Consider the following 23,641-nt stretch of genomic DNA (forward strand, 5'->3'; position numbering starts at 1 on the left):
TCAACGGTGCTACAAATTTCAAACCTGATGAGAGACTGCAATGAACAATCAGCTTTTTGAATTGGACTCGCCTTAAAGAATTCAATAGAATGAGGCGAGTCCAATTCAAAATGCTGAAAGCTGATTGTTCATTGCAGTCTTTCATCGTGTACAGCATCGGAACATTTGCATCCTTCCAAGCTCATAGCAATCTGGTGGCATCAACAAGGTGCATCAAACAATCAATTAATTTGCTGAGGCAGGAGTCAATTGATCCTGCAAAATATTTGGTGAGACAAACATAGTATGCACACCATGATAAAACCTTTTCTATTGAGAAAAAGATAGATAAGGTCCCCCCTCTGTATTGACATTGGGACCCTACACTTTGCTTTCTCAGGTGATAGGCAAGTATAATGCTGAGTATGCTTGACTGATTGAACTATACACCCTTTTCAGCTAATTTTTTCATGTGAGGATTCTCATTTCCGTACCTATTCTCACGATGTTTTGGAGCTTGTTTGATAAAGACATGTCTCTCTCCACCATTCTCGACATAAACATGCACAAATGGAACATGATATGTAACCGAAAGCTCAAACCTTTCTCAAACCTTGTCAATCACTCATTACATCAAAAGCTAGACCAAGTCAAATGTCAACTTTTGGTCTCTCGGACCATGAAAAATAATAATCAATTGGAAAAATTACAAGCAGATAATTACAGAAGTAAAATAAATCAAACTACAAGCACTTCCAACAAGAGAAACATTATAATGTAATTTGCAGAAATGTTAAAAAAATGCAAATTTATTTACACAATTCTTCATGCCTTGGAAGCCAATTGATATTTCTTCATAGCTGGCTGAGAAACTATTTACATTAAAAATGCTTCGAAACATTTCAATCTCTGCAACAATGTTTGTTAAGTGGGTATGCATCTGACTAGCCTCAGTGTTTAGACTTTGTAGCTGGAGAATAAGAAATATAGATGGCCATAATGCTTTTCCCCTGGTTTGCATGATGCTTGCCTTGAGTCAAGCCATCATCACTTGCGAAAATTGCATCTCTATTATCTCTTTGCTATTATCAAAAGGATTGAATAAATGCCTCTTGGATGGCAACAATTTTTGCACAAACATCTTGCATTGTTGGTCTATCTTTTGGTGATTCCATGGAACACAGGAGGCCAATTTCGACCAATGGTATGATATAGTTGTGCATGTGTAGATTACAAAGAATTTCATCCTCCTTGTTTTGCATTTGGGGGTCTAAAATCTCACTGATTTTATCAGGGAATGCTAGGTCCACATACTTATGAAGGCTGAGGTCATTGCCAAATAGTTTGTCAGTCGGTCGCTTTGCCATGAGCATTTCTAGTAGCAGCACCCCAAAACTATAAACATCACCACCGGTTGAGATTTTGCATCCCATCGCATACTCTGTGAAATAGACGCAATGCACATAAACTGAGCAACTAATAACAAAATAAGAGATAAACTTATAGTCCTTCTAATGGAGGAGATGTGCAACTTACCAGGTGCAATATATCCAATTGTTCCTGAGGCACCAACCAAGCCTTCTGGACTGCTACTAAGACTTGAAGATAGAAACATGGCTGACCCAAAGTCACCAATGCGTGAAGTCATGTCATAGTCCAAAAGAACATTGCTAGGCTTCAAATCACAGTGTATCATTGGCGGTATCAATTGGTTATGCAGATAATGAAGAGCAGAAGCCACATCTGCCACAATACTAATCCTTTGACCTAAACTTAACACCCTCCTTGGGCTACCTTGGTGTTTCCTTGGGTGTATCCACATGTCTAGACTACCATTTGCCATGAACTCATATACAAGAGCTTTGAATTCATTGTTCTCAAAATCTACTGTCGAGCACAAGGTGATTGCTTGAATGAGATTGCGGTGGCGGGTATGTTTTAGCACTTCGCACTCAGTGAAAAAGCTATTGAGTGAACCTTGCTCATCAAGATGAAATACCTTGATGGCAACAAGGTCTGTATCAAACTCAAACCGACCAATGTAGACTGATGCCGTATGACTTGAGCTGATCTTGTTAACTGGAGAGAACCAATTGGTGGCTTTAAGAATGTCTCCATATGACACCTTCTTCATTGTCTCTCTATAGCTTTCAGATGGTTGGTTTGTTCTTCCCTTCATAACAGTAGCACCAACACATAGCAATGATAAAAAAGCGATAGTAACCGGCGGTGCTATTATCAGCAGCATGCGTGCATTGATTTTTCTTTTTGTTGATGATGTGTTGGGGCAGGTCGGCAATGAAAATATGGCAATTCTCTGACATAATGCCATGTTACCTTCCAACATGACTGCATTTGGATTATTTGTGAAGATTCCACTGGTTGGAATTGGTCCTTCTAGTTTGTTGTATGATAGATTAAGATATAAGAGGAAGTGCCCGAAGAATTCTGGAATTTGACCAGATAAGTTATTTCCAGAGAGATCCATCCGTTGTATGAACAACAGGTTTTTGAGAGACTCAGGAATAATCCCACTGAGCATATTTCCTTCCATCTGAAGGGATGACAAGGATAAACACATGCCAAGTGCAAGTGGTATTTCACCATATAACTTGTTGCTTGAAACATTCAATATGACAAGATGGTCCAGTATTCCTATTTCTGGTGGTATCATTCCTGTAAGGTTGTTGTTTGACAAGTCCAACCCCAAAGAAAGTGAATAAATGCTGAGGATTTCACTTGGTATGGATCCATCAAGGTTGTTGACTGATAGATTTAACATAATCAACCTTTGGCACCGTCCTAAACTTGCCGGTATGTTTCCAGACAATAAGTTATCATCCAGGGAGAGCTGGATCAATTGAGGGAGATCACCAATCGTGGATGGGATTTCCCCAGACAACCTGTTCTTAGACAATGACAGGACAACCAAGTTTCCTAATTTCCCAATAGTTGAGGGAATGATTCCTGAAAGCATGTTCTGCTCCATGTTAAGCAGAGTAAGATTCACAAGATTGCCTATCGAAGCTGGTATTGTTCCTGAAATTTGGTTGCCTCTAAAGTTTAGCAGTTCCAAGTTTGTGGAAAGATTGCCGACTGATTTTGGAAGACTTCCGTTCAGGGAATTCCCATCCAGTGCTAAAGTTAACAATCGACTGCAATTTGTCAGGGAGGTTAGAAACGTCCAGTTTTCAGCTTGTAGCATGTTACTTCCTAGAATCAGTCGACTCAAGTTGCTCAAGGATCCTAGAGATGGAATCGAGCCACTTAGCAAATTACTTGAGAGATCAATCACTTGGAGCTTCGACATGTTGGCCAGTGAAGCCGGAACAATTCCGCTTAATGCGTTGCTACTCAAGATCAATGATTCGAGGTTTGGGAGTGAGTGGCCAGTGTTAAGAAGTATTTGTCCCTCAAGCCTATTGGTGCTTAATCGAAGGTATCTGAGTGATGAGATATTGTATATCATGGCTGGGACATTCCCCGAGAATCGGTTGTAACCAAGATCTAGGACGGTTAAGTTCAGGATATGACCCAAGGCTTCTGGAATCGATCCTTCCAAGTTGTTCTCTGCTAGCAGAATGTAATTTAAGGATGAAACGTTTCCTAAAGATGCTGGTATGCTTCCGAAAAGAAAATTTCCAGTAAGATCAAGAAATTGCAGAGTTGTCCTTCTATGGAAATGTGGGATTACCCCAGAAAGAGAATTCAGTCGGAGGTCCACTGTAACAAGATTGGATGAATTATTGAATAGGGTACCTGGGATCTCCCCAGATAGGTTGTTCATTGAGAGTGTCAGCATACGGAGCGATGAAACTTTGGATAAAGAATCAGGAATACCTCCGCTAAGAGCATTTCTTGAAAGATTAACATATCTAAGAGAAGCAGCAGTACCCAATGACAGAGGGATGTTACCTGTAAGCCTGTTATCAGCAAGAATTAGAGTTTGGAGACCCGGCATCGCACCTATCTCCTCAGGTATGCTTCCAGAAAGATCATTGTTTGAAAGGTCTATCCACACTAGAGAGGTAAGGGTCCCCATGCAGCTGGGTAGTTCTCCTTTGAGCTTATCATACCGTAGTTCTAGGGACACCACACGGATTGGGAGGGTGGTGCTGCAGGTGACCCCTCTCCAGCTGCAAAAGTCGAGCGAGTCGCTGCGCCATGATCTGAGGACAAGGCCAGGGTCTGCAGAGATGCTGGATTTGAAGCAAAGGAGGGCTTGCCGGTCAGCCTCGGAACTGTTGCTGGTTTGTGCTGATGAGAAGGTTGCACTGTTGGAGGGCAGAGAAACGAGGACGCCATACAGAAAAAAGAGCAGGTGGCGGGGAGATGGAGATTTGGGTTTAGGATCCATGTGTCTGTTATTCTAATCTCGGGTGCTCTTGCTGTGTGATTCTTTATCAGAGTGTTTTGAGACGTGTGCTCGCGATGCAGAGGAGGAGGAGAAGCTTAATCAGTTGTGCTTGACTCCATCGTGTGCGGTCTCCTTACGGCGATCCAGTCAGTGCCATGCCCCGCGTCAACTACGGGTCATTATTGGTGGGAGAGAGGTCGAAGTCGAAAAAGTGTCGTGTATTTAATTTGGCTTTGGCTGCAACGGTGATACTGGCACTCGCCACGGTACTACAAGCACTTTTGTGTGCTGCCGTTGATAAAACACAAGAATCCTATTTATACGAGGTTAATTGAAACGAGAAAATTGTGAATTTGGAACTCGAATCATTGCGCTTTGTAGTTTTGCCATTCTTAACATTGAGATTGTAAAATTGAAACTCTAGACATGTGCAACTTGATTATACTGCCATTAGATGTATTTTCTCTCTTTTCTATTCTTCTTTTCATGTATTTAGGGTATGAATTGTCCATTTTACCCTTCCTCAATTTTTTTTCACCACCTGACCTTATCCAATCGGTCTCTCTCTCCCTAGCCTCTCTCGCTCGTCCCCATCTGTCTCTTCCCGTTCTTCTCAATCGCCGGTATGCGATGGTTTGGCGGGAGCTTCCGGTTGCAATTGGAGACGTTGAAGCGCTCCCCGCCCGGGCACACGCTGGTCCACCGCACGGGCACCAGCAGCATCCCGCGTTCGTCGAAGCTCGGGCTCTCCAGCCACACGCCGGTGTCGAGCATCCCGGCGATGGTGCCGTGGCCGTACCCGGAACGCACCCACGCGCTGGCGGGGCAGAAGTTGAGCCCCAGGAACCTGTACAAGTAGCAGGATCCAAGGCACCAGCAGCACTCCCACTGTTACAAGTAGCAGGCGCCAAGGCACTCACACGAGAAGCCAAGGTGAGTCCGGCGACCACGTGTCCGTGAGGAGGCATGGTTCTGGTGATGTTGCCAGCACCAGCACCACTCAAGGTGCCACGAGAAGCAGGCGCCAAGGTACTCACAAGACGAGTCGACGCGGAGTCCGGTGACCTCATGTCAGCGAGGAACCATGTTTCTGAGCAAGCAGCACTGATGGAGAAGAGGGGACATGATCGGAGTGCTGCCAATCAGGAGGTGTCTGACAATTCTGAAGGTCGCAGACAAGGAGATGCTTGTAGCGCCGATCGCAGTGCTACTTCTCCCAAAGAAAACAAAAATGCTACTTCGAATTGAAGGATGAGAGGAAGGGTAAAATGGACCATTCACATCCCAAATACATGAAAAGAAAATTAGAAAAGAGAGGAATTACATCTAATGGCAGTATAATCAAGTTGCACATGTTTGGAATCCCAATTTTACGATGTCAATGTTAGGAATGGTAAAACTGGGAAGAGCGATGTTTGGAGTCCCAAATTTGCAATTCTCTCTCTTCTAACGGTATGGGAGCACAAAATCGATCCACTCGGTGGCGCAATTGTGCCTCGTTTCAAGGATTCAGATTGTGGGTAGTGCTGCCTGCAAGGTTTTGTTTGCGGTGCAAGGGTCCCTTCTGCTTCATGTAACCAGGGCTGTAGTTACATGAGTGATTTTAGTTTTGTATGTTTTAGATATGCATCATCAAACCCTCTGATTATTATTACCTTTGTTGACAACCAGGGAAGAACCCTGTGGAGGGTGTCCAGGTCGAGTTTGAAGCCAAGTCAGCTCGAGATGGCACATGGTATGCAGATACTCATACCTCATATACTTCTTCTTGTTCTATGGTCATGTGCTGGTATGTATTTAGGTTGTCATGAAGATGTATTTGATTGCTGATTGATGGCCCAAGTTACTCCATTAACCTATTATCATTGTCTAACATGAGGCCATCCAGATAAAAAGGAAGTAACTAAGGGATCCTTTTTGTTGGAGTTGTAACAAGTGGCACTCAAGTGATATTTTGAATGATGATGTCCCTCATGCAATCTTCTTTTTTTTAAAAAAAACTGTTAGAGTGGAATACGGATAATAGTAAGGAGTACCACCATGGGTCGACAAGTCATCGAGATTATCAACAAACTCGTCGAGCTCGCTATGAAAACTTGCTGCAAGAGACTTCGGCTTCATGACGTCGATGGTGAATTGACAAAAATCGCCTACGCCGTCTGCGACGTAGACCCACGAGCTGAAAACGAACGTCGTGCTCTAGGGGGCATGACACTGGTGAACTTGAACGATGCCATCGAGTTCCCCGGAAGATCTTCGATGCGCATCCCTACCTGGCGCGCCAGCTGTCGGTATTTTACCGCCTGCCCACCGAGGGGTATACCCGAGGTGGTAAGTTTAGGTAGGGTGACGCCGAGATCAGGAACTCGGAGGTGCAAGCAACACAAGGTTTAGACAGATTCGGGCCGCGATGTGCGTAATACCCTACGTCCTGTGTGGTGGTTTGTATTTCCTTGGGTGTTGATGTGTTTTGAGGGGGTCCCTGCCCGCCCTTATATATCCGGGAGGACAGGGTTACATGAATCTTAGTCCGACACTAGCCTAGGAATCGTACTCGAGTACAACTCGAGTAGCTTCCTTCTGTATCGTCTAGTTCTACTTCGCCTGCGAGTAGAGTACAATATAGATAAGGTATAGGACATGTCATATCCCCTATTCCTGTATGAACTATGTTACGTACACAGTCCCGTAGTCCCGGGTCTGACAAGGAGTGCTTGTCTAAATTTTTTGTTACATATGACCTGTTAGTGGCAGCAATGAGGGAACCATAAGGGCATCTCTTGATTTGTTCATTATAAGTTTATGTGTTCTTTCTTTGACTATGAAGTTATTTCTGCTCTGTATCATTGAGATTGTTTAATCTGTTCCAAAAAAAAATGTCTCTAATAAAGACTTGTATTCTTGCATGTGTGACACTCTTTTATGTTGCAGGTATGATGTTGCCGCGTTTCTGTCTCATAGGTTGTTTGAATCAGGGGAACCGGTAAGGATGTCAGTATTTTGTTTGTATATCATTGAAATTTATAGATGGCAAAGGGTCAGACATTTCTATTAGTATTTTTTTCAAAGCTGTATTCTAACACTGGAGCTATATGTGCTTCCATTGTTTTCTTTTTGTCTAAATAGATGATATGCAATAAATTATTTTGTGATAGCATGCTTTAGCATCTTTACTGTCAAAACATTATGATATTGTGGTCTCCTAGATTGCACAAATGAATTTTAAGATATTCTAGTTAAGTTAGGAATTAGTATAGGTGTCTGTAGGCTAATTAGAAGGCGACCTGTGGCAAGCTAACAGTAGTGAGATGGATTCAATCCATACAAAGGATAGGATTATTGCCTTATTGGAAGTTTATAAGAGTCCTGTCCGAGGGATTAGTCAAGTTAGTATTATATCATGGAGTCACTTAGTCAGTACTCAGTAGTAGTAGTTTCTCCTGCTTTCCAATTCGTTAGCAAAAATTCAAAAAATAGGCTTTTGATATGGATGGAGGCGTGCATATGCAGCTTTTCTAAACTATTGTATTGTGTATATTGTTGGACAGTTATACATTGGTGGTATTGCTCACATGCATATTTAGCTTCACTTAATTTTTTGTGCATGTGTTTCAGGAAGTACGGGTTCGTTTTTCTGGATTTGGAGCAGAGGAAGATGAATGGATCAATGTTCGTGAATGTGTGCGACAGCGTTCTCTCCCATGTGAGGCCACTGAATGTGTTGCTGTGCTTCCTGGGGACCTCATTCTTTGCTTTCAGGTGCTGCCATTTTAAACTTTTCTGTTGACATATCACCTATCTGAGCATGTGACAATTTGAAAATTTCTGTGTAGCTAAGTTTCAGTTTTCATTATCAAAGTTCTTGTTCTATAAAGGATTGTGCATTTGGTCTCCTATGTTTGGCGAGCTTTTTGAAAAGAGTTCCTTAGTTGATCTTGTTCTATAAAGGATTGTTGGATTCTTATTCTTCATATAGGCTGATGAGTAATTCTTTTTCTCTTTTGATTTTTTCTTCCAAAACTGTTGATTCTTACTAGGGTTCTGTTTGTAACTGTGTCAAGGGCGTCGAGCCCCCGACTGGCCGGACCACGGCTACGCAGCTCGTAGCCGTCGGCCGTCTTCTCCGGTGAGGGTATTCTCCTCAACCGCAGGCTTAACAGAGAGAGAGAGAGAGATTGGAGATATAATTCTTGCTTAATTGATTGCCAAGCGATTACCAGTATATATGGCCAATGGCCCAACCGAAAAGGGGAAAGCTCACCTTGATTCTAGGAGTTCCCAAATCAACTAACTAATCTAAGTTTCCATCCTTAGCCACTAGAAGCTGACCCGTGCAGCACCTGCCCAGCGCGCTCAGCCGCGCGGCGCACGTCGTGGGCGCGTCCACGCCTGGCATATGTGCGTCCGCACATGACATCTCTCCCCGCCTCGAAGTCCAGCTCGTCCTCGAGCTGAAAGGAAGGGAACCGAGCACGGAGGTCGTCCAGATCCTCCCATGTAGCCGAAGCAGGTGGTTCTCCCTGCCATTCAACGAGCACCTGGCGGACTCCCCGGGCCAGCCGAGCTCGAGTCACCCGGGCAGGCGCAGGCACCACAGCACCGTGCAGGAGCAGAGGCAGCAGCGGTGGAACGGTCGGCGGGGTACCGACAAACTTCTTGAGGACGCCAACATGGAACACATCATGAAGGCGAGCGCCGGGCGGAAGCCGTAGCCGCACAGCCACCTCGTTGATGAGCTCCGCCACCTGGTACGGCCCGACGTATCGGGGCTTGAGCTTCCCTGTTGCCGAGCATGGAAGGGATGCTGCTGCCCGCTGCCGAAGGCGAAGAAGAGCCCAATCGCCAACCTGGAAGGACACCGACCTGTGGTGCTGGTCGTAGACGCGCTTCTGGACTGCCTGTGCCTGTTCAAGTCGATAGCGGATGTCGTCGAGGAAGGCAGCGCGCTCCTCCATCTCCTGGGCGACTGCTGCGATGCGGGTCTCTCCGGGCTCATAGGAGCGGATGGTCGGGGGATCCCGGCCATAGACCACACGAAACGGAGTGTCGCGGAGCGATGACTGATAGGCTGTGTTGTAAGTGTATTCCGCCCATGGCAACCAATGGAGCCACTGCCGGGGGCGGTCGCCGGTGAAACAGCGCGCAAATACATGACGATGACCCGGTTGGCGGCCTCGATCTGACCGTCCGTCTGCGGATGAAAGGCGAACGACATGTAGAGCTTCGTCCCAGTGAGCTGCATGAGCTCTTGCCAGAATGCCGAGGTGAACACTGGATCACGGTCCGAGACAATGGACTGCGGCACGCCATGGAGGGGAACGATGTTGGCGAAGAAGGCGTGAGCGATGGCTTTGGCGGTGTAGGGGTGCGCCAGGGGGATGAAATGGCAGTACTTGCTGAAGCGATCCACGATGGAGAGGATGACCGTCTTGCCTTGCACCTTGGGCAACGCCTCGATGAAGTCGATGCCGATGTCAGCCCACACAGCAGACGGAACCGGCAGTGGCTGCAGCAGACCGGCCGGCCTGAGGTGGTCGGTCTTGTACTGCTGACAGGTGACGCAGGCCTTCATGAAATCCTGCACCAAGCGACGCATGTTGGGAAAATGAAAATCCCGCCGGAGCCTGTGGAGGGTGCGGTGGATGCCCTCGTGGCCGTTGTTGTGGACTGCGGCTAGGATCTCCTGCAGCAGCAGCGACGCCGAGGGAATGTATAGGCAGCCATCAAAGGCGACCATGTCGTCCACCAGCGCCCAGGGAGCGGAGTGGGTGCCCGCCCGGACCTCAGCGTGGACAGCGACCAGGGCCGGATCAGTGGCCTGGGCATGGCGGAGGCGTTCGATGAAGTCAAAGCGGGGCGCCGAAATAGCCATCACCTTCCCTTCGTCAGTGTCGCCATGGGAGAGGGCGTTGCAACGACGTTCGTGGCGCCCGACCTGTACTCCACCGAGAAATCGAAGCCCAGGAGCTTGCCGAACCAATGGTGCTGAGGGATCGTGGCGAGGCGCTGATTGAGGAGGTACTTCAGGCTGTAGTGGTTGGTCTTGATGATGAAGCGCCGCCCCCAGAGATACGGGCGCTAGTGCCATACCGCCTGGACGAGGCCGATGTGCTCGCACTTGTAGGCGGCTAGCGAGCGGTGGCGAGGCGCCACAGGCCTGCTGAAGAAGGAGACCGGATGGCCCTCCTGGACCAGGACCGCGCCGAAGCCGAACGTCGACGCGTCGCACTCGACGGTGAACAGCTTGGCGAAATCGGGCATGGCGAGGACGGGGGCGGACGTGACAGCGGTTTTGAGCGCTGTGAATGCCGCGGTCGCCGCGTCGTCCCAGGAGTAACCCTCCTTCTTGAGTAGGGCCGTCAGTGGTGCAGCGATCACCCCGTAGTTGTGGACGAACTTGCGGTAGTACCCGGCGAGGCCGAGGAAACCGCGCACAGCCCGGGGCAAATGAGGAGCCGGCCAGTCACGGATCGCCTGCACTTTGGTCGGGTCCACGGCCACACCCGCCGTGGATATGACATGGTCGAGGTAGACGACGGAGGAAGCACCAAAAGAGCACTTGGTGCGCTTGACGAAGAGTTGGTGGCGGCGTAGTTCGTCGAGGATGGCACGAAGGTGGCGAAGATGATCAGCCCATGTCGTGCTGTAAATGAAAATATCGTCAAAAAATACCAGGACGAAGCGGCGCAGAAACAGCCGGAGCACGTCGTTCATCAAGGCCTAGAATGTCGCCGGGGTGTTGCACAGCCGGAATGCCATCACCAAGAACTCGTACAGGCCATCATGGGTGCGGAACGCCGTCTTGTGCACGTCCTCCGGGCGCATGCGCACCTGGTGGTACCCGGACCGGAGGTCCAGCTTGGTGAAGAACTTGGCGCCATGGAGCTCATCGAGGAGCTCGTCAACCACCGGGATCGGGAACACATCCTTGACGTTGAGCGCGTTCAGCGCCCGGTAGTCGACGCAGAAGCGCCACGAACCATCGGGCTTCTTGACGAGGAGGACGGGCAATGAGAACGGCGAGTCGCTGCGGCGTACGATTCCTTGATCAATCATGGCGGCACACTGCCACTCCAACTCATCCTTGTGCGCCACGGGGTACCGGTAAGGGCGGATGGCGACCGGCTGGGCGTCGGGCTTGAGAATAATGCGGTGGTAGTGCGCACGCTTGGGGGGCAGACCGACGGGATCTGCGAAGAGCCCCCCAAACGAGAGCAGCAGCGCCTCCAATAGGGGACCGGCCTCTGATGTTGCGCCTAGGGTCGGCACGGAGGGGCTGGCCATGCCGGTCCGGGAGACGGGGCGCCCCTGGCGCTGGAAGGACATGCGCCTGCGACCGAGGTCCCAAACAATGGGCCCCAACTCGTCGAGCCACCGGGTGCTGAGGACAACGTCGTACCCGGCCAGTGGCATGATGAAGAGGTCGGCCGGGAACGAGTCACCGTCGATGAGCAGGGGCGCATCGCGTATGACGTCGGCGCAGGTGACCCACTCGCCATTGGCGACCAAGGCTGTGAGGCGGGTGCGTTGGCGGAGGGGTAGACCGGAGTGCCGCACCGCCTCCTCTGAGATGAAGTTGTGCGTGCTGCTGGAGTCGAGGAGAGCGACGAGGGACGCGGCGCCGAGAGCCACGGCGATCTACATGGTGCTCGCCATGGGAACCCCAGCCACGGCCTGCAGGGAAAAATAGGGCGCCTTGGCGTCATGCTCTGCATCGCCCGCGGCGTCCGCGTCGTCCTCAATCTCCACGCCGTCAAGGAAGAAAATGCGCCGGCAAAACTTGTTATGGCCACGGGTATATTTTTCATTGCAATTAAAACAGAGGCCCAGACGGCGTCGTTCCGCCATCTCAGCCGGGGTGAGGCGCCTTCTGGTTGCCCTCGCCGCGACCCTGCTGGGCGGCCACCAGAGGGGAGGCCCTGCTCCGCGACCCTGCTCCATCAACTCCACTTGGCGCGCCACGCTCATGGCGGCCGCGAGCGTCTCTGGGTTGTGGATGCAGACGGCGTGGCTGAGCGGCGGCAAGAGTCCGCCGGTGAAGAGCTGGACGTGCTGAGCCTCATCAAGACGACCCGCGCGAGGCAGGAGGGCTTGGAAGCGATTGGAGTACTCCTCCACAGTCCCTGTACGCCGGCACTTGGCGAGCTCAAACAGCGGAGCCGAACGGAGGGGAGGCCCAAATCGCAAGGTCAGGAGCTCCTTGAATCGCCCCCACGGCAGCGTGCCCTCGTCCTCCTGGAGTTGGATGTACCAGAGCTGCGCGACGTCCTCCAAATTGTATGAGGCCATCCACACGCGCTCCTCCGCCATGGTGCGCTGTTGGCGAAAGTACGATTCGCACTTGTTGATGAAGAGCATCGGATCGGTCTTTGATAAGACTTGGATTCCCGATCTTCCAAAAGGTTCAGATAACTATCGATTTGGGCAGATTCGAGACACACCGATCCGGCTTCAAATCCAAAGAAATGAACCCTGCAATCTTAGCACCACGAATCCTCTGGTTATCAACCTAGCTGCTGCTTGATTGACCTCGCCAAGAAGGCTTACTCTTGCCTGCGAATTGAAGAACACAAGCAAGTGCACGGAGAAGCAACCAAATCACGGAAAGCAATTGATTCAACTCACGAGTGGGGTTCCACAACCGAAGAACGGCGTCCTGTTCTTGACAGAAATGAACTAAGCAAAACCCAACCCTAGAGGAGGGGGGTGGCGGCTGGATAAGAGGAGTTTGGGGCGGCCAAGACCCCCTGTTCGCAACCCTAGTGGGCCAAGACAAGATACACGGCCCAAAGGACCAAAGACAGTGGCGCAACACTGAGACAGATTCTGGACACCAACTTGTGGAATATTTTCCCATCGACTCCTGATGAATTTGGGCCTTGGACCAGCGCCATTTGAAAGGTTATCTTCTTAGCTTTCCATCCATGTAAAGATCACCCAAATCCGAGTCCATATGTGACCTGGGCGTCCATTTTAGCGCAGACTGCTCCTGGAGCCCAAAAACAGACCCGAGGTCAGTTGGTTTGGGCCTCCCTCTTGACTTGTATGTCCTTGCTGGTCCTCCACGCCTCCAAGCCATTCTCCAAGTATTCCTTGGCCTTCTCCATGGTTCCTAATCACAATATAATCATTCGGTAGCAATCTATTCTCATAATCATATGAAGAGGAGTTTAGGAACGAGCTCACCTCTAGATTCAATTATCGTGCTCGAGCTCTAGTGATTGGACCTTGAACATTCTGTGGAGGATTGTTGTTTATATCCAAAGGAGTGATGTCCTCATCATCCTCCCCCTCTTGAATTGGAGTCGTCCTCGACTCAAGCTCATCTTCTTCTCCCAAGTATGGCTTTAAATCTGAAATGTTAAAGGTGGGACTAACCCCAAACTCGGGAGGCAACTCAAGCTTATATGCATTATCATTTATTTTCTCAATTATTTTGAAAGGACCATCTACCCTGGGCATCAACTTAGACTTTCTCAATTATGGAAATCTATCCTTTCTAAGGTGTAACCAAACTAAATCTCCTGGTTGAAGTTTAATTTCTTGTTTACCTTTACTACCAGTGATTCTATACTTTTCGTTCATCTTCTCAATATTGTGCTTAGTTGTCTCATACATTTGCAAAATAAATTCAGCATGTTTCTTGGCATCACTATGAATCCTCTCGCTAGTAGGTAAAGGCAATATATCAATTGGAGCAAGGGGGTTGAAACCATACACTACCTGAAAAGGACTTACCTTGGTGGTAGAATGTGTTGCCCGATTGTATGCAAACTCCACATGAGGCAAACATTCTTCCCACATCTTCAAATTTTTCTTCAAAACAGCCCTCAACATGGTGCCCAAGGTGCGGTTCACCATCTCTGTTTGTCCATCGGTTTGTGGGTGACATGTTGTAGAGAACAGCAGCTTTGTCCCCAACTTGTTCCACAGAGTGCGCCAAAAGTGACTCAAGAATTTAGCATCGCGATCTGAAACAATAGTTGAAGGCATACCATGCAAATGAACAATCTCTTTGAAGAAGAGGTCAGCAATATGAACAGCATCATCACTCTTATGACATGGTATGAAGTGTGCCATCTTAGAAAAACGATCCACCACCACAAAGATGCTATCCCTCCCCCTCTTAGTTCGAGGCAATCCCAAAACAAAGTCCATCGAAATGTCTGTCCAAGGAATAGAAGGAACGGGAAGAGGCATGTATAAACCATGTGGATTCAAGCGTGACTTAGCTTTTTGACATGTGGTGCAGCGTGCCACGAATCGCTCAATATCTCTTCTCATCTTTGGCCAAAAGAAATGTGAGGCTAAAACATCCTCCGTCTTCTTAGCACCGAAATGTCCCATCAGCCCTCCTCCATGCGCTTCCTGTAACAACAAGTGACGAACGGAACCAACTGGAATGCATAGGCAGTTAGCTCTAAACAATAGCCCATCATTGATCACAAACTTGTTCCATGTACGTCCCTCTCTACAATTCAGCAACACATCTTTAAAATCAGGATCAAGTGCATATTGTTCTTTTATCGATTCAAGTCCAAAAAGACGACAATCAAGTTGGGACAACAGGGTATATCGCCTAGAAAAGGCATCCGCAATCACATTATTCTTCCCTTTCTTGTATTTGATAACATAAGGGAAAGATTCAATCAGCTCTACCCACTTTGCACGACGACGGTTCAGATTATTTTGAGAGCGAAGATACTTAAGCGATTCATGATCGGAATGGATAACAAACTCCTTAGGCCACAAATAATGACGCCACGTTTCTAAAGAACGTACAAGAGCATACAATTCCTTATCATACGTGGAGTAATTTAAAATAGGACCATGCAGTTTTTCACTAAAGTATGCAACGGGTTTACCATCTTGCATTAAAACAGCCCCAATGCCAACTCCGCTAGCATCACATTCAAGCTCAAAAGTCTTACCAAAGTTCGGAAGTTGCAGCAATGGTGCGTGTGTAAGCTTGCCCTTCAAAGCATCAAAGGACTCATCATGTGCCTTTCCCCAATGGAACACCACCCCTTTCTTTGTCAACTCATGCAAGGGGGCTGCAATGGTGCTGAAATCTTTGACGAAACGGCGGTAGAATCCTGCAAGACCAAGAAAACTCCTCACCTGCGTGATGGTTTGGGGAACCGGCCAGCTCTTGATTGCTTCAATTTTTGACTCATCCACCTCAATTCCCTGTGGAGTAACAACATAGCCAAGGAAAGAGACTCGATCCGTGCAAAAGATGCACTTCTCAAGGTTACCAAACAAACAAGCATCACGTAAAGCGTTAAAAACAGCACGTAGGTGATCCATGTGTTCATCCAAAGACTTGCTATAAATCAAGATATCATCAAAGTAAACTACCACAAATCGTCCAATGAAAGCCATCAAAACCTCATTCATTAAGCGCATGAAAGTGCTAGGTGCATTAGTCAAACCGAAAGGCATTACTAACCACTCATACAACCCAAATTTCATTTTAAAAGCTGTTTTCCATTCATCTCCAAGTTTCATTCTAATCTGGTGGTAGCCACTTTGCAAATCAATCTTTGTGAAAATTAGAACCGCACAACTCATCAAGCATATCATCAAGCCTAGGAATAGGATGACGGTACCGAATTGTAATATTATTGATAGCTCTACAATCAACACACATACGCCAAGTACCATCTTTCTTCGGAACTAAAAGCACAGGAACAGCACAAGGACTAAGGCTCTCACGTACATACCCACGGTCCAAAAGTTCTTGGACTTGTCGCTGAATTTCCTTAGTCTCCTCGGGGTTGGTTCGGTAGGCTGCTCGGTTGGGCAAAGTTGCCCCCGGAATCAAGTTGATTTGATGTTCTATTCCTCTCACAGGTGGCAGCCCCGGTGGTACCTCAGCTGGAAAAACATCCTCGTACTCCTGCAAAAGGTTAGTGACAGCAGGAGGTATCAAGCTAGAGATATCATCAAGTGAAAATAAAGCTTGTTTGCAAAGTAAGGCATAGCAAACATCATCTACAGAAATTTCAGCAAAGTCACATTTTGTTGCAAGCATAACTCCACCCTTCAATTTAATGCCCTCGTTCGTAGAATTAGGTGCAGGTTTATCCCTTTTATGTGGAAAAGTAGATTTGGCTATTTGATTTTCAGATTTTGTGTCATTCAAACTAGCAGCTCGCTCTTTCTCAGCTTGTACAATTTCAGCAGGGGTCAAAGGTAGCAAAGTATATTTCTTTCCTTTATGCACAAAGGTGTATTTGTTACTTCTACCATGGTGTGTGGCATCGTTATCATGTTCCCAAGGCCTACCCAACAAAAGTGAACAAGCTTGCATAGGTACCACATCACAATCAACCGAATCTGAATATGACCCAATGGAAAAAGAAACTCTGCAAGTTTGTGTTACCTTAGCCTTTCCCGAATCATTTAGCCACTGAATATGGTATGGATGTCGGTGTGGCCGTGTGGTCAAGCCAAGCTTCTTGATCAACTCAGAACTTATCAAATTATTGCAACTACCTCCATCAATAATGACTCGCACACGTCGGTTGTTGATGACGAAGAAAATCTGAAATAGATTGTGGCGTTGTAGCTGGTCGGGCTGTTGCACTTGTGTGTTGAGCACCCGCTGAACAATGGCGCTCCTATAGGTCGTTGTATCCTCTCCGCCAAGGATCTCTTCTTCACCATCATCATTTTCTTTCTCTTCTTCATCTTCAATGTCAGAGATGCTGATGTAGCCATCCTCTGTAGCAATGTATGCTCGCTGACTTGGGCAGTCCTTCTGCACATGGCCAAGCCCATGGCAACGGTGGCATTGGATGCCAGAGGTGCGCCCCGTTGATGCCATGGACGATGAACTCTTTGCGGGTACCTGCACAGAATTTTTACCTAAATCGGAGGACCGTGTGGGCACTGCAGCAACTCCTGAAGCTGCTGGTCGCTTGCTAGCTGGTGGTGGTGGCATCCGGAAAGTTGCAGACTTGTTCAGCCCCGTTGATGTCGTTGTTCGTGGCGTGTAGGAGGTGGTGGACTTGCCCCTGCCTTGCTGCTCACGTCCCTGCAATTCCTTCTCTGCAAGCATAGCAAACTGAAACAACTGGTTGATAGTGTTAAATTCCTTATAATCAACAATGTCCTGAATCTCACGCCTTAGACCCGAATAAAAACGACAAATAGAATCCTCAGGCCCCTCCACAACACCACAACGCATCACGCCCTTTTGGAGCTCCCCATAGTAATCTTGGACAGATTTCTCTCCTTGCTCTAAGCGCATCAATTCCTTACGCAAGTCTCTATGGTAGGAAGGGGGAACAAAACGATCACGCATAGCTACCTTAAGTTGTTCCCATGTGGTCGGTAAAGCATTTTCTGCAGCTAACCCACTCCACCAAATGATTGCAAAATCCTTAAACTCACTAGAGGCTTGTCGAACTCTATGTCTTTCAGGAACAAGGTGGGCACTAAATTTCTGCTCTACTATCATCTCCCAATCAAGATACCCCTCAGCATCATAATGGCCCGAAAAAGGTGGAACTGTGAACTTTACCTTAGCATAAGGATCATCGGGAGCATGTTGGGCGTGACCTTGATGTCGATGACCTCCCATACCTCTCCTGTTCTCACATAGACGATGTCGTAGCATCGCTGTTCGGGTGGCTGCAGCATCTATGTTTCCATCCTCATCAAAAACAGCATCTTCATTCGAGTTGTTTCCTCCCATATCTTCCTCATTTGGTAGACGATTTTCTAACTCTATAACCTTATCGGTTAAAGTAGATATCCGCCTATCCAACCTCTCTATGCTGCTACCAAGCTTGAGATCAATTAGTGCATCGGTGACAGCCTTCTTGATTGCATCATTCATCCCTCTCTAGGATTCCTCCATGGCAGCTTGAAGTTGAGCTCTACTAACACACTCATTGAAATCTTTGGGAGAGTTTGCCTGTTCATCCCCTGCCATTACAAACACCAACACGGCAGCAAGCAGTGAAGGTTATCCCTAATAAAAGACTACAAGCTGTAGTGGTGCCTCTCAATCATGCAAAATGGCAGCTCCTCCACAAGCACTTGCAAAAGTTCTTACCAATCACAAAACAAGAGTTGGTGCAATCGGCGGCTGGTTCATGATGCTTGTGAGGAGGTGACACCAAGATTGCAAAGGTCCTCTTTCTGTACCGATCTGAAGGAATATGTGGAGCTTGGGAAGGCACAGAGATAAATATATATGTGGCACAAAAGTTAGTAACCGATAGCAATGCTGAATTATAGTCCCAAGTTGTTATTCTTGTTGCTGGTCTAAAGTGTTCCAAGTACCAGAGTTGTGATAACAAGGCAGAGAACAAATATGTTGATCAAAAAGGGCCACCAACAAAGCACAAGACATCACACGCCAACACAGCTCACTATACCCTTCTCCATGTGCTCCTGCAGATGTTGTTCCTCTTTTGCCCTCTTTTTTTTTATTTTTTTGGGCTGTTATTTTTTTTCTCTTTGTTTCTTTTTTTGGATATTTTTTCCTTGATTCAGGAGCATACAAGAAGTAACATAGAAAACTGGAGCTCCAGCAAGTGAAAGACCAAATTTATTCGTGTTTTAAGATACACTCCGAATTGGAGGATAGAAAGGAAATAACGTGCACAAAAAATTGTGATGGCAGCTAGGGTTTGATGCAAAAGGAGGGGAAAACACATAAACTGGACTCTAACACGACCCCAACCAGCAACAAGACTTTGACAAGGACACAAATTCAACACTACGAACTCTGAAACTAACAAATGCAGAGGCTATGGCGCGGAAGGTTCTAGAAAGGGGAAAAAACAGTATGGCTGTGGACTGTAGGTTGAAAAAAAGAACACTCGAACTAGGGGGATTCGATGCGAACCTGACGGTATACCTTTGCTCTGATTACCACATGATAAGATTTGGATTCCCGATCTTCCGAAAGGTTCAGATAACTATCGATTTGGGCAGATTCGAGACACACCGATCCGGCTTCAAATCCAAAGAAATGAACCCTGCAATCTTAGCACCACGAATCCTCTGGTTATCAACCTAGCTGCTGCTCGATTGACCTCGCCAAGAAGGCTTACTCTTGCCTGCGAATCGAAGAACACAAGCAAGTGCACGGAGAAGCAACCAAATCACAGAAAGCAATTGATTCAACTCACGAGTGGGGTTCCACAACCGAAGAACGGCGTCCTGTTCTTGACAGAAATGAACTAAGCAAAACCCAACCCTAGAGGAGGGGGGTGGCGGCTGGATAAGAGGAGTTTGGGGCGGCCAAGACCCCCTGTTCGCAACCCTAGTGGGCCAAGACAAGATACACGGCCCAAAGGACCAAAGACAGTGGCGCAACACTGAGACAGATTCTGGACACCAACTTGTGGAATATTTTCCCATCGACTCCTGATGAATTTGGGCCTGGGACCAGCGCCATTTGAAAGGTTATCTTCTTAGCTTTCCATCCATGTAAAGATCACCCAAATCCGAGTCCATATGTGACCTGGGCGTCCATTTTAGCGCAGACTGCTCCTGGAGCCCAAAAACAGACCCGAGGTCAGTTGGTTTGGGCCTCCCTCTTGACTTGTATGTCCTTGCTGGTCCTCCACGCCTCCAAGCCATTCTCCAAGTATTCCTTGGCCTTCTCCATGGTTCCTAATCACAATATAATCATTCGGTAGCAATCTATTCTCATAATCATATGAAGAGGAGTTTAGGAACGAGCTCACCTCTAGATTCAATTGTCGTGCTCGAGCTCTAGTGATTGGACCTTGAACATTCTGTGGAGGATTGTTGTTTATATCCAAAGGAGTGATGTCCTCATCAGTCTTGCCATCGTAGCGGGGAAAATCCAATTTTTGGAATCTTGGGGGGCGATCAAGATCGCGCGGCCCCTCCGAGCGGCCGCCGGCGCCGTTGTCCGACGACGAGATCGACTTCTCCTTCATAGCCGCCATGTCGGCCATCATGGATTTCATCTCTGTGGTGATGGAGTTCAACCTCTCCACCACATCGGCTATGGTGGGATCGCTCATGGTTGCTGGCTGCGGCGCGGAAGCGGTGGAGGACTGCGGCGATGGTGGAGGGCTAGGGAGGTGGGCGGCGGCTGTGGAAGAATGGGTGGAGCGGGTGGGAGAGGACCGACGTGACCGTGATACCAGGTTGTCAAGGGCGTCGAGCCACCGACTGGCCGGACCGCGGCTACGCAGCTCGTAGCTGTCGGCCGTCTTCTCCGATGAGGGTATTCTCCTCAACCGCAGGCTTAACAGAGAGAGAGAGAGAGAGATTGGAGATATAATTCTTGCTTAATTGATTGTCAAGCGATTACCAGTATATATGGCCAATGGCCCAACCGAAAAGGGGAAAGCTCACCTTGATTCTAGGAGTTCCCAAATCAACTAACTAATCTAAGTTTCCATCCTTAGCCACTAGAAGCTGACCCGTGCAGCACCTGCCCAGCGTGCTCAGCCGCGCGGCGCACGTCGCGGGCGCGTCCATGCCTGGCATATGTGCGTCCGCACATGACAAACTGTGGACAGAAGATTGGTTATATGAAATTAGTTCTGAGAATCTGTCCTTTGCTCCTTCTGATATTATGGCCTGGTATTACTGGTCACATTGTTGCTGCTGTGTCTGATATTTCTCTTGAAAATTGAGCTCCACCAGATTTTAAGCACATAATTAGTTGAAATGGAAATACAATTTCTGCATTGCAGTTATTTGTTATGCGGTCAATAATTTGACTCCTTGAAATGCTTTGTTGTCAACTTTTGATGTAATCACTGAGATACCTTAGCATCAGTGTTTGTTCTACTTCGACTTACAGTTCCAGTTGCTATGTTTTCAGTGATTTTGTTATTGATGCTAGTCCAATGGCTTTGCTGTAATATTTTAGGTTTCTTCTTTTGATCTGATGTTTCATGTTTAGTGTTCTATATTAGCAATACAGATCAGGATGTTGAGTTCTCACGCCATTTGCTTTTGACTTCAGAATTCTTGGTAATCATGTTTGGCACCAAGAAATCTTACTGGAATGTCGCAAGTTTAACCTCAGACCACTGCTTTTGCCATATCTTGTAGATAAACAAAGCATGACATCTGGGTTACTTGGGGTATTTGGATATGCGTTCCATTCATCCCAGGGTTAGCTCATGAGGCCTATGACACTTGGATGCTTGTATACACCTAAGTGCTAGTTAGATAAAGTAATTTACATTTTGTATTTGGTTACTTTTCTATCTGTGTGCGCATGAGGTGAAACCCTAGCCACCTTGTGTAATTAGCAAGGCACTTGGCCTCAAGCAACTGCTGAATGCACCTACACTTCTCCATAGTGTGTCGCCACCATCTTGTAGTGAAGGACCACAACCTTTGGCATTAGATCTGATGATTGCAGCCAGTAAACTTTTTTTCATATTTTTTCTTGATTAAGCTAGTTTTTATGAAACGAAGTATCAAGCGGGTTAAAAAAATTAATCAAATTTGTGAAGGACTGTCAGAAATATCTGCTCCTAACATAGCCATGTGTATATATCATGGTTGTTGGTACACAAACACTGAGGACCATAAATCAGAGACTGAATTTGCATGTAGCCACTGCTAATTGAGAAAGATATGTACTAAAAATGTTTAATGACTATTGTTGAAATGATGATTATTACTTTTTTAGGCATGTTTGGATGTAACATCTTGAAAGAAACCAAAGAAAAGATCCATCTATGTTTCATTTAATTATGTTGTTCTTTGATGCTATCATTTACTGAAGGTTCTGGCTTGCGTTAATACTTGTCTGCTATAATTTTTCAGGAAGGTAAAGAGCAGGCTCTCTATTTTGATGCCCGTGTCCTTGATGCCCAAAGGAGAAGGCATGATGTAAGAGCATGCCGATGTAGATTTCTTGTTCGCTATGATCATGACTCTTCTGAGGTACTTCACCACCCTTGGTACTGTCCATTCATTTGCAGCAACTATTGTAGTGACGCATGTTGCCGAGCTTGTATTTTATTTGGTGTTGATGCCCTGAAACAATTGTTCCCTCAAGGACTGACAAATAATTTTGGAGTAAAGCGTATTAAAGTCACAGTTATTTCAATTATTCCCACTAATTTAGGTTCCTGAACATGCCAAAACAATTCAATCTGTACTCAACCAGTTTAAAAAAAAAACAGCCTGCGGTGGAAGAAACTCCCGAGCATTGAATAAAAAAGAACACCTCTCGCGTAGGCCGAGAAAATCCTCGGACTGGGACCTTCCTTTTGTTCTTCGATGTGGCGGCAAGCGAGGGGATTTTTTAACCGCAGCTTGAAATTCGCTCCCATCAGGAGTCGAACCCAGAACCTAAGGAGTGCTGCTGAGGCCACCTAACCAATCCAGCTAGGCACAACCAGTTTACAAGTTGCAAAAGCAAGTCACTATGTGCTCAGTGCAGTTAGCTTATGCAAACTGGATGTTGATTGCCTCCAGAACCTAATATTGAATTTACTATTTACTGTATTACTCAATATATGCCCATAAGTCAAGCAGCATCCTGTTAGCACAGTTTGGATTCTATTTTATCCTGAACCACCATATTAGAAATGTAAATAAGATACTTTTGATCTTAGGAAATTACCTTGCTGTTTAGTTGATTAAATCTGAAAACCAGGCTGCTGCATTTTAGTGTGTTTTGCATTTTTTATAACACTTCAACTTTATAACACTTCAACTTTATTTTATCCTGAACCACCACTGAGGAAGGTGTGCCGCCGACCAGAAACTGATTACAGGCTTCAGATTCTGCATGCAGCCAGAGCGGCAGCCACCATGGATGCTCACACCCCACCCAAAGAGGTCAAAGTGGAGGCGACATCCAACGAGAAGAGCCCAGCTGAGCAGAAACCCCCGAAGCAGCACAAGATGATGGACGTGAACACCGATGAGGTGTCCATGGTCTCCAGCGTGGAACAAGAAGTGACACCAGGCAAGACTGTAGCCCCCTTGCCGTCAGCAACACCAGAAACCCGCAATTCAACTTCAGACGTCGTGATGAAGGAAGCGGAGGCTTCCTCAGTGGTGGTTGAAGACGATGACGAAGTACAAGTGGTTGAAAAGATGAAAGATGGGGAGTAGTTTTTCTTTTCCGTGCATTGTGTGTTGGATTAATAACTTGATGTTGTCGTACAAACTTGTCTAATTCTAGTAGTATCTATTTAGCTCAGGGCCTATTGTATTTACCATCTAGCGTCTTGGTGGCTTTTTTTTTCCTTTTTTGATAAGACTTCTTGGTGGCTTGAAAGATTGCTGCTTAACAGCTCAAGTGAAGCGTTGACTGTTTCGAAAGGT

General features: G+C 47.0%; 2 protein-coding genes across 2 annotated transcripts; one reads left to right on the forward strand and one right to left on the reverse strand.

The window, feature by feature from the left end:
- Positions 1-657: 657 nt before the first annotated feature.
- LOC112879757 (probable LRR receptor-like serine/threonine-protein kinase At3g47570) lies at positions 658-4,426 on the reverse strand. Its single transcript, XM_025944136.1, has 2 exons — positions 1,516-4,426; positions 658-1,420 (listed from the first exon to the last, which is right to left on the reverse strand). Exons 1-2 carry the CDS (start codon positions 4,334-4,336, stop codon positions 1,068-1,070), a joined length of 3,174 nt encoding a protein of 1,057 aa, XP_025799921.1. The 5' UTR covers positions 4,337-4,426; the 3' UTR covers positions 658-1,067.
- Positions 4,427-5,443: 1,017 nt separating this feature from the next.
- LOC112880993 (protein SAWADEE HOMEODOMAIN HOMOLOG 2-like) lies at positions 5,444-23,428 on the forward strand. The gene is made up of 6 exons (XM_025945713.1): positions 5,444-5,504; positions 6,008-6,071; positions 7,268-7,319; positions 7,952-8,095; positions 22,127-22,251; positions 23,041-23,428. Exons 1-6 carry the CDS (start codon positions 5,444-5,446, stop codon positions 23,426-23,428), a joined length of 834 nt encoding a protein of 277 aa, XP_025801498.1.
- The last annotated feature ends 213 nt before the right edge of the window (positions 23,429-23,641 follow it).

Source organism: Panicum hallii, chromosome 2, assembly GCF_002211085.1.
Source record: "Panicum hallii strain FIL2 chromosome 2, PHallii_v3.1, whole genome shotgun sequence".
NCBI classification, from domain to species: Eukaryota; Viridiplantae; Streptophyta; class Magnoliopsida; order Poales; family Poaceae; genus Panicum; species Panicum hallii.